This window comes from Balaenoptera ricei, chromosome 14 (assembly GCF_028023285.1).
Source record: "Balaenoptera ricei isolate mBalRic1 chromosome 14, mBalRic1.hap2, whole genome shotgun sequence".
Lineage (NCBI taxonomy): Eukaryota > Metazoa > Chordata > Mammalia > Artiodactyla > Balaenopteridae > Balaenoptera > Balaenoptera ricei.
Genome location: NC_082652.1, coordinates 34117329 through 34129326, shown reverse-complemented (window position 1 = coordinate 34129326; position 11998 = coordinate 34117329). Strand labels below are relative to the sequence as shown.

The 11998-nt window shown below is 40.9% G+C and overlaps 1 protein-coding gene across 1 annotated transcript; it reads right to left on the bottom strand.

Moving 5' to 3' along the window:
- Positions 1–4686: 4686 nt before the first annotated feature.
- On the bottom strand, positions 4687–11360 carry AKAIN1 (A-kinase anchor inhibitor 1). Its single transcript, XM_059894429.1, has 2 exons — positions 11258–11360; positions 4687–6760 (listed from the first exon to the last, which is right to left on the bottom strand). The coding sequence occupies exons 1-2, from the start codon at positions 11358–11360 to the stop codon at positions 6564–6566; spliced, it is 300 nt and encodes a 99-aa protein (XP_059750412.1). The 3' UTR covers positions 4687–6563.
- Between the last annotated feature and the right edge of the window lie 638 nt (positions 11361–11998).

Below are 11998 nucleotides of genomic sequence, written 5' to 3'. Positions count from 1 at the left end.
GATCTATCTGGGGCAGATGATCTTCCCAGAAAGGCTGCTCTGATTTGCCTGCAACAAAACACAAGTCATTAGTAACCTCAATTTTCTTTGATAGGAAACAGCCATAATACCACTGTCTTGAGTTTGGGTCCCCCCAACCCCGAGAAAAGTACACTCTGAGACGAAGATTTGAGTGAAAGTAGTTCATTTCAGAGCTCACCCTAGGAAGCACCAGTGGGGAGATGGTGAAGAGAGAGAGACAGGAGGGAAGGGCTGTTCACACCTGGGACACATCAGACTTGCAATGCTAGGAGCCTCAGGATTGGTCCACCTAAGGGCGAGGAGGCTGGGGTACTTATGGACCATCCATCAGCATTTGAGGGCTGCACCTGGGGACTTAGCTCCCTGGTGCTTCAAGCTACCCCTTGTGTGAGCTGAGCACACAGGCAGAAAGTGACAGCTTTTGCACTGAGACACCATCTGTGCATAGGAAAATGGCAAATACTGAGGGACTATAAAAGGCCACCAACGGTGTCGGCCACACGTATTAGTGGAGTGTTAGTGCAAGCGTGTGCAAAGGGGTCGATTCTTACACACAAATTCTTACACACAAATTCTTACACACAAAGGGGTCGATTCTTACACACAAATGTACAGAAAGCACTGGTTTAACAGTTAAGTAGAAACCATCTAAGAGAGGATCTAAGGCACAAGACCAACTTGCTTTAAAAACTGAAAAGCACTATGTGCCAAGAGGCACAGGAAAAGATGCTCAACATCACTAATTATTAGAGAAATGCAAATCAAAACTACAATGAGGTACCATCTCACACCAGTCAGAATGGCCATCATCAAAAAGTCTACAAATTAATGCTGGAGAGGGTGTGGAGAAGAGGGAACCCTCCTACACTGTTGGTGGGAATGTAAATTGGTGCAGCCACTATAGAGAACAGTATGAAGGTTCCTTAAAAAACTAAAAATTGTACTACACTATGACCCAGTAATCCCACTCCTGGGCATATATCTGGAGAAAACTATAATTTGAAAAGATACTTGCACCCCCATGTTCATTGCAGCACTGTTTACAATAGCCAAGACATGGAAGCAGCCTAAATGTCCATCGACAGATGAATGGATTAAGAAGATTGGTATATTTATACAATGAAATATTAGCCATAAAAAAGAATGAAGTGCCACTTGCAGCAACATGGATGAACCTAGCGATTATCATACTAAGTGAAGTAAGCCAGACAGAAGAAGACAGATACCATATGATATCACTTGTATGTGGAATCTAAAAAAAAGATACAAATGAACTTATTTACAAAATAGAAATAGACCCACAGACATAGAATAGAAACTTATGGTTCCCAAAGGGGAAAGGGGGGGGGGATAAATTAGAAGTTTGGGATTAACATCTACACACTACTATATATAAAATAGATGATCAACAAGGACCTACTGTATAGCACAGGGAACTCAATACTTTGTAATAACCTATAAGGGAAAAGAATCTGAAAAAGAATATATACATATATATATGTATAAATGAATCACTGTGCTGTACACCTGAAACTAACACAACATTGTAAATCAACTATACTTCAATTTAAAAAAAGAAAAACAATTTAAAAAATAGAAAAGTAAAAAAATAAAAGCAGTATGTAAATAAAGCTATTCTTTTCTTCTCTTATTACTTAGACCATGGACCATCTGTGGCCTAGGCGTAATAATCAACAGAATTACTTTTCCCAAGGGAAGGTCAGTCTGGGTCTTCACAGCTGCAAGAGTTGCAAGAGTCTTGTGATCAGTTTCAACGGAAGAATGAGCGAATACTTGTCATGTGTGGTACCAAGGGAATTTATATATATAACAATTCATTTTTAATTTAATGAAAGAAAAAGAAACTAAATGGAAACTAAAGGAATTGCTACACCTTAAATAAATCTTTATCATAAGATGTTATTTTCTAATACATTCCTCAAAGGTTAAGGAGAGAAATTATGAGATCAATTAAGAGACTGGAATCCTTGGGGTTTTTTAAACTAGATCATTCAACTTAAGATCAGATAAATTCTCTTTCTCTAACAGATGAAGTCATTAGCACAATATTTCCCTCGCCCCATCTCCTGATTTTTGTAAGTTATATTTCTATACTGTGAAGATAGAACAATACACTTTTCTTTAGCCCAATTTTTGCAATCACATCAGGTTCACTTGATATTTAAGTGAAAGCACTGCTCCTCACCAGTCCTTCTACTGAAGCTTCCCTACACCTAGATTCTTTATTACGATTTATCTTTTTAGTTGGCTGAAGTTCCCGGGCCAAGCAGTTTTTCCAAGAAGGGCCCTTGAGTAGGATTTTTTTTTTTTATGCTTGCCTTTGTTCTTGAGTGACATCTTGGCTGGGAATAATACCCTTCCTTCACACTTTCCTTCCTTCAGAGCTACTCTGTAGCCTTTCTCCCTTATGTTAGGTTGTCACACGCTGCTATGAAGTAGTCTGATGCCAGCCTAAAGTTTTACCTTTGTAAGGGACTAGGTCTCAGCCCAGAATTTTCAAGAATTTTTCTTTTATTCTTGGAAATATTGCTGTTGAGCATTTGTATCCATTTTCCTAGAATATGAGGGGATTTCTTATTGTTTGTTTTTTAAGTTAATTTTTATTGGAGTACAGTTGCTTTACAATATTGTGTTAGTTTCTGCTGTACAGCAAAGTGAATCAGTTATACATATACATATATCCCCTCTTTTTTTGGATTTCCTTCCCATTTAGGTCACCACAAGAGCACTGAGTAGAGTTCCCTGAGCTATACAGTAGGTTCTCATTAGTTATCTATTTTATACATAGTATCAATAGTTTATATATGTCAATCCCAATCTCCCAATTCATTCCACCCCCCATGAGGGGATTTTTTAACATGTATTTTCTTTCTTTTCTTTTCTGTCTTTTTTCATTTCTGTAAGACCAGGTGGTCACTTCTTTCTGAAAGGAGTCCTTTTTCCTATTTCGCCTATTTCTTCCCAATGGTCATTTCCCCTACACTGTAGCCAGAAGACAAACAGTAATGTCACTTCCTCATTCACCTTTCTCCACATCTGGGTCAGGATTCTGCGGCTGCTGAGGCCTAAAGGGAAGAGAAGCAACTTCTCATGCTCTGTTGTGATTTTCTATTTTGTTACTTCTGGAGTCTCCCGTTTCTTTTCTTTGCTGCCACTTTTCAAGGGCGATGGCATTGAGCTTTTTCTCCTGATGATGATTTTTGCTGGCCCTTTACTATGTGTTACATTTCTAATTCTGTAAGGCAGTTCGTTCCATCTTAACGTAGATATCCCTGGAATTTATATCCTTAAGCTCGCTAGCTAATGCATATGCCCACAAAGATCAGTGATTCTGCTGCGTGTATTCTTACACCCAATAGTACTCACTTTTCATACTTACCCTCTCTGAGATTCAGTGTGACTTTCTCTGCAAAAGGAGAATAAAATCTTCCCGGCTACACCTTAATTGTGAAGTTGTGACAATGAGATACGTGAGTTAATGGGTAGTCATATATTTCAGAAAACTTTCTCACACTCAAGAGAGCTGATATTATTATTGTATTTTCTACTTTCTCTTTACATAAACTTGACAAATTACTCAAACTGGAGTATTTAGTTTCTTTAACCAGTTTGGGTACTAGAGTTGCTGAACTAGTTACCAGATTTTTCAGAGATTTTATTCTCTACTGTATTTTACTTAGAAGAGTTGTTACTGTGGATAAATGTAAAATTCCCTCCTTTTTGTAGTTTTTTTATAGAGACCTTAAACCTTGAATATAGCCTGAATGGCATAAGTTCAGTGATTATCTTTAAATGTTGATTCATTTATTTGTAACCTGAAACCACACCATAAAGGAAGACTAAGCAGCTAAAAGAGAAAAAAGAGAAACAAGGATGAAGCGGTGAGTTCTTTTCACAACACTCTTCACGCTGGGTAGGTGACTACAGAAAAACAAAGCAGCAGCAAAGAATTTGTCTCCAGTTCCACCCCAAGGACAGGCAAAGCCCAAGACAAACAGCTGAACACGCAGAGCTGGGAAGCCCACGTGCATTTTACTATCTGTTAAGCCAGGAAGGTAAAGGGCATGAAATACATGTTCCCACTAATTCCTAAAACCAAAAGCTCTGTGCTGGTTCATGTAATAACCAAGGGGAAGCCCACCTTGATCCTACACCGAAAGAAGTTCTGTCGGCCCCTTCAAAACCCCGTAACTTTATACCAAGACAGATATAAGGAGGAGTTTAAAAGATGCATTTATTTTTATGGCTGAGTTTTCTTAAGATTCTGCCAATGCAGCACCTACCTTTCGAGTGCAGGGATTGATTAACTTTCTTTTCTCCTTCCAAGAACTTATCAATATCTCTGTTCCTTGCTGGAGACTTTCCATCTCACAAGATCATGAAAGACACTCAGCTTTCCCCCATCTACTTACCTTTACTTCCTGAGATCAAAAGGCCACTTCTTAGCACACATCCTTTTCTGCTCAAGCCTCAGGAACCCCCACCCCACAGCTGTCCTCAGACAGTGACAGTGAAGGCCTATTAAGAAGTGCTATCAGGGTCACGATATCTAGAGGTTTGGAACAGCCTTGGGATGCCTCGTGGCCCCATGTGAAAGGAGCCAAAGAGTAGGGCAAAGAAAACTTGGCTATAAATGACAACGTATTTCAAAGCTGGATATATTTTATTTATAAATAACATTTAGATACAGAGGTTAATCAGATATTCTCCAAGATCCCCAACGTAGTAGCACAGACACACCAGAGAGGAAAGAGAACGTGTTTATGTGTTTCTGACATACGGCAGCAAAATCCAAGGCTGGTTATATCCAGACATCTCAGTAAACAGAGTGCCAGATCACTTGCAAACTACAAGCATTGGGTTTATTTTGTTATTTGTGGATACACCTGAATAATTTCCCTTAATACCTTCATTCCTATTATCTAGGCTGTACAATTATATCACATCCATTATATGACTTCAGGTCAACTTAAACTCATTCTTCAATTGTCATGAGCACTACTTAAAGAAAATTATGAATAAACCATATTTAAACGTTAACCCCTCTGCTCCCTCCCACAGACATTCTCCCTGTGAATTTATTCCATCTGTACATGGTGTGAGACAGTCTAACAGAACTGATAAGAGATTGTTTTCATTTATTTCTCAATAGTATCCATTCTGGAAAGTGTAACATATTGGAATCTTAGAAGTATGTCTTAATATCAGTCACACTTCATATGTTGATACTTTTGCTTTTTAAAAAACTATCAAATGTAGACATTGATACTCTGAAGCCCAAAAGTTTCTAACAAAGGTCAAATTCTTCATATGTTCCCAGTAGCATCAACTCAGTAACTGTTGGGAAACCCAGGAAATGGGACTCTAAGGACACAGAAAGCTGTGCGGTACCCACATGGGAGTGGAGCGGAAGTCATTCTGTTGCAACAGAGACGGCTTTATTCATTCACACACATATGTTCCCATCACTGCTTTCACAGCATGGTCGCTTTGTTGATCCCACTGGATTTTCACGTTTCAGTTGAGGAAATGATTTTCCCATTATATGTGTCATTCATTCCTGATATGTATGATTTCCATAATCTCAAAAAAAAATCTAATTTGTGGATGGGAAAAGAAAAGTTCCTCTTAGCAAGGTACTAGTGCAAATGCACAGTCTGATGGCAACACAGCATTTATAAGTCCCCAGAGCTCCTTCCAAGGACCCTGCACCCCATAAGCTGACCCTAGGATATCTCCAGGATGGAATCTACAACTCCAGCTGCTCCTCAAGGGGCTGCCGACATTGGCGACTCATGCATTTAGATTCACCTGTCTTATTTTCATCTTGAAATGGAAAAAGAAATCCATAATATTTCCCAAGGATTTCTGCACAGAGAGGAAACATTAACTATCAAACAATTGAGAGAACTGAGACTGAGTTCTGGAAGAGCTGGGTTCCTCCTTTTTTAAAAAAAAACATATATATAAATACATGCCTTGGGAAGATCCTGAGGGACTTAGAATTTGCCTTTGCTTAATATGATCTTGGACCTGAACCCACTTTAGTAAAGCCTTCAATTCCATATTTGAGGAGGACTGTAACACCATTCCTTTACCTTTCCAGCACGTCTTGTTTAAATATTAAAGATCACAGCACAGCACTCGGTGTTTCAGCAGAAAGAACTGCTGGTTAAGGTCACAGACAGAATGCATACAAGGCCAAAGTAAATTAACAAGAGGGAATCATTTTTTTAAAAAAAAAAGAACTTTAGAAATGAATTGTGCTGCAAAACTACTTTTGCAATGACAGTGTCATGTTTGGCTCGACTACATTTCAGAGGCACTGCCTTAATATAAACAGAATCATCTAATGCACTTTTTCAGAACAGTGCTTCTCGGCCAAGGCCTAGTGTGAATTCATCCTACTGCTAGGTGTCGATGACACTTTGGTCTGCTTTACTGGCAACATTTTTGGCAACGCATCCTATACTAAAAAAAGGCTGGAAACCAAGCGTGTGACAAGAGCCCCATCCACCGTGTTACTTCTTTTCATGCTTCTGGGTTAATTCCCCCGCGCCCGGCCGGAAGCTGCCCCGGGGAGTGTCGCCAGCCCTGGCTTCCCTCTGCCGACTCTCCTGGGAGACCTGCTGCACAGCCCGCAGGATGGCATTCTGCACGATCTGTTTGCTGGCGATCTGCAGCTTCGCCTCTTCAGGCTCACTTCCAGGTTTCTCACCTAGCCGAGAATACGAAAGGGAGGTGAAAAGAACAAGATTAATTAATTAATCTTAATTAATTAATTAATTTCGGGAACTGTGACAGGTAAAGGCAGGTAGGAAAGGAGAGACTCTAACAAAGGTAATATCTCTAGAGGGACCCACATTAGTTGCGGGGGGCCCTACACAGCACACACCACTCTTGTCTCCACGTCTCCCTTTCCAACACAATCTCCATGTGTCTGCCCCAGTGATGCGCCCAATTTCTATTCTCATCATCCCAGCATCCTCTGTTGCTAGCGGTGGTCATGAGACATAGTCCTGGCCAATGAGGACCCTGGGAAAGTTTTTGGAAGGGGATGGACTCATGCCCCCTTTGGCACCTTCCCTTTCTTCCTATGCAGGATGCAGACATTACACCTTTAGGCGCTGTAGCCGTCTTACAATAAGCATGAGATGGAAGACAGCATTCTCAGCATGGTTGGGGAGAAAAAAAAAGAAGCCATTTGGAAAGCATCATTCAGCATCTGTACCAATCCTGGACCACGTACTTCTGGACTTCTTTGTATCCAAGATAACTACACTTCTTTTTGTTTCATCTGCCATTAGTCAGGTTTTACGGTACTTGCAGGCAAACATATGCTTAATGGATATAACTTCACTTGGGGCTGGAGAAGAACAGATTATTACTGAATTCATATTAAGCTCCATGCTGCTCCTTGAATAGCATCCCAAGGAGTGAAACCATTTATTCCTCAGAATCCATCCCCCATGATTTAGAAGAACAGGGGTTGGCACACTTTTTCTAATGAGGACCAGACAGGAAGTATTTTAGGTTTGTGGGCTCTACAATCTCTGTAACAAATACTCAGCTCTGCTGTGGTAACCTGAAATGAGCTATTAAAAATAAGAAATAAAAATAAATTTTAAAACCAGGCTGCAGGCCAGATTCGGCCCATGGACCACAGTTCGCCACCCCTGATCTAGAACGGTGGCAATTTTCTAATTAGAAGGCAGGCAGTCTACCCAACATTGAGTCTTCTCCTTCTTCCTTAAAAACAAGACAAAACCCTGATTTTACTTGGGCAGCTCTGTAACTAGGTAGAGCTAGGTTCTGACCAGTGAGGTGGAGGTTCATTTAGTGAAAATTCTGGAAGAGGTCTTTAAGAGGGAAAAGGAAGGCAAAGGCCCTTTGCCCTCTCCCCATCCTACAGCCTGCAACTCTGAAACAACGGTTGTCTCTACCAGGGCTCTTGGTAACCAGGAGGGAACCTTTAGAATGGAAACCATTTTCAGGAATTTGGGAGGAAAAAGTTAGAAGGAGTTTGAGCATCCAGTGACCAAGAAGCCACCATACCAGTCCTCAGCTGCCCACCTCCAGACCTTTTCATGTTAGAAAAAAAAATAATACATCTTATTTGAAGCACTATTATTTTGAACTTTCTTTAATCATACAGCAAACTTCACACGAACTCATACGTGGCAGAATGATCATGAATCTAACATCTGGCTGAAGTGCCATTATGAAAATTTAAAACCCCACCTGCTTATATTTAGAACAATAAGTAGAATGGGCATCATTCCTTATTCAAAATCATCTCTTCCAATGTTTCCTCTATTCAAATATTCTGCCATAAAAATGTATTTTAAATGGGGGCTGGTTTTCACCAGGATTGATTGATTAACAACAGAATTTATACACCCATGAGGAAAACATCACCCAAGAGAATACTGCATCATTCCGGAAGACCAGACATATCTTTTCTCTTTAGACGTGTAACTGTCATTTACTCAGCATGTGTCACTAGCACTATCCCCTGAGGGATTTACAATCTAATGAATGAGGCAACATGAATTTATTCAAAACTAAAGGATGATCCTCGCTCCCACCCCCACCCCCCAAAAACAGCAGAATGAAATGAGCAATCTACACCAAACCAAGCAGAGAAGCAGTAGAGCCCAGAGTCGCGATGTGTAACATAGTGAAACTTTAAATTGGCAGAGAAGAATACTTCGAATATTCTCTTAGAAAAAGAGTGAACAGTAATATCAAGAGACGCGAGGGCACAGCAATTAAGGATACGTGCTTTGAAGCACTTCAGAGCCGAGTCCAAGTTCCTTCTACCACTTACAGCCATGTGATCTTGGGCAAGTCACCTCGCCTCTCTAAGTCTGTTTGCACATCTGTAAAATGGGCAAGTAGTATCTATTTAGGGGTGGTTGCTAGAAGATCAAGTGACATAACACCTATTCATCACTCAGTGAGGTTCCTGAGCACTTAGTGTCCACCACTGTGTACTGGCTGGGGTATAGACTGGGCAGTTGTAACAGAGAAACTCAAACATAGAAGAGCTGACACGGGAAGAGAGGCTGCCTGCTCTCTCCTGTAACAGCCCAGAGGTTCTCCTGCGAGTAGGTGGTCCTGCTCCACCAGGTTCTCTCAAGAGTCCACTCCCTTCCCTCTCATTACTCTGCCCTCAACTGCAGGGGTGGAGCTTATTAACCAAGATCCCATCTGGGGCTGGAAGGATGCCAAAGCGAAAAGGGAGGGCAGGTCATTTCCTTTTGAGGAATTGCCATAGACCCTGTGAATATCACCCTGCTCACATTTTATGGCGGGAAACTGAATCATGTGGGCACACCTACCACACAGGCGACTATGAAATATAGTCTTCAACCGGGTAGCCATATGTCCAGCTACAACTCAGGGAGGTTCTATCGCTAAAAAAAAGACGCAATTACTTCCACGCAAGGGCAAGGCTAAATTGAAAAGAGGGAGGATATACACTTGCACTCCCTGATCCTCAGGGAGCTCTGGCTACGACCAACAAATAGCATAAGGGTGTGGACAAACAAAAAAAGTTCAAAAGGTCCATGTTTGCTCCTGGAAAGAGTATCTTAGCCAAACCAGATCTGTGTTTACTCTAAAAAGTCCCTAGTGTGAAGCTACTTTTCAATCTTTGGGTGGAGGAAGGAAGAATCTAAGGATAAGAGTAAGCTGATTTCTTAGAGAGAGAGAGAAAGAGAAGAAAATCGACTCTAAATTTAGCTGTGACTTAATATCTGAGCTAAATCGTCTTCCCCTCGTCCATCCATTATGAAGATGGGGACTTCCCTGGCGGTCCAGTGGTTAGGACTTTGCCTTCCAGTGCAGGGAGTGCGGGTTCCATCCCTGGTCGGGGAGCTAAGATCCCACATGTCTCACGGCCAAAAAGCCAAAACATAAAAAAAAAACAGAAGCAATATTGTAACAAATTCAATAAAGACTTTAAAAATGGTCCACATCCATTATGAAGATAAATTGACTAAAAAGTCAAAGGCAGTCTGCATGATGCTGTGTCTGGAGCATCCCTTTGGTGACTTGCAAGGCTGGTATAACCTTAACTGCCCTCATTACCACTTTGCTCTGGGTCAGGAATATCTATCTACGGTGAGGATGTGGGACAAAAAGAGTTGCAACAAGCTGGAACAGAGAAAGAGAAGGATGAAGATGAGGGTAAAAGCCACTCAGAGCACTTAGAGAATAAAAGCAAAACAAAAAGTTACATATGGCACCACAAAAGACCCTGAATAGCCAAAGCAGTCCTGAGAAAGGAAAATAAAGTGGGAGGCAACACACTTCTCGATTTCAAGCTATTTATAAACATTACAGTAATCAAAACCATATAGTACTGGTATAAGAACAGACATATAGACCAGTGGAACAGAATAGAGAGCCCAGAAATAAACCCATGTATATACGGTCAACTAATATTTGACAAGGGAGCCAAGAATACTCAATGGAGAAAAGACGGTCTCTTCAATAAATGGTGCTGGAAAAATTGGATATTCACATATAAAAGAATGAAACTAGATCCCTATCTCACACCACTCACAAAAATTAACTCAAAATGGATTAAAGACTTAGATATAAGACCTGAAACCACATAATTCCTAAAAGGAAACATAGGGAAAAAAGTTCCTTGACAAGCGTCTTGGCAACAAGTTTTTGGCTATGACACCTAAAGCACAAGCAACAAGATTAAAAATAAACAAGTGGGACTATATCAAACTAAAAAGCTTCTGCACAACAAAAGGAATGAAAAATGAAAATTTCAAAAATGAAAAGGAAACCTACAGAATGGGTGAAAACATTTGCAGATCATATATCTGAAAAGGGTTAATATCCAAAATATATAAAGAACTTATACAACTCAGTAGCAGAAAAACAAGTAATCCAACTGAAATATGGGCAAAGGAGCTGAACAGACATTTTTTCCAAAGAAGATATTCAAGTGGTCAACAGCTACATGAAAAGATGCTCAACATCACTAGTCATTAGGGAAATGCAAATCAAAGCCACAACGTGCTATCACCTCATACCTGTGAGAATCCTATCATCAAAAAAACAAGAGATAAATGCTGGCGAGGATGTGGAGAAAAGGGGGCCCTGGTGCACTGTTGGTGGGATTATATATTAGTGCAGCCACTATGGAAAACAGTATGGAGGTCCCTCCAAAAATAAAAAATGGGACTACCATATGATCCAGCAATTCTGCTTCTGGGTACATATCCAAAGGAAATGAAATCAGTATCTTGAAGAGATGTCTGCACCCCCATGTTCACTGCAGCATCATTCATGAGAGCCAAGACATGGAAACAACCTAAGGGTGCATCAACAGATAATGGATAAAGAGGTTGTGAGATACACACACACACACACACACACACACACACACACACACACACACACAATGGAATACTATTCAGCCATTAAAAAGGAAGGAAATCCTGCCGTTGTGACAACATGGCTAGACCTTGAGGACATTATGTTAAGTGAGATAAGTCAGGCAGAGAAAGAAAAATACCATATGATCTCACTTATATGTGGAATCTAAAAGAAACCAAAAAACAAAAAACTCAAACTCATAGAAGAAGAGATCAGACTTGTGATTACCAGAGGTGGGAGATGGGGGGTGAAGGAATTGCATGGGGGCTTCCCTGGTGGCGCAGTGGTTGAGAATCTGCCTGCCAATGCAGGGGACACGGGTTCGAGCCCTGGTCTGGAAAGATCCCACATGCCGCGGAGCAACTAGGCCCACGAGCCACAATTACTAAGCCTGCGCGTCTGGAGCCTGTGCTCCACAACGGGAGAGGCCGCGACAGTGAGAGGCCCGCACACCGCGATGAAGAGTGGCCCCCACTTGCCGCAACTAGAGAAAGCCCTTGCACAGAAACGAAGACCCAACACAGCCATAAATAAATTAATTAATTAATTA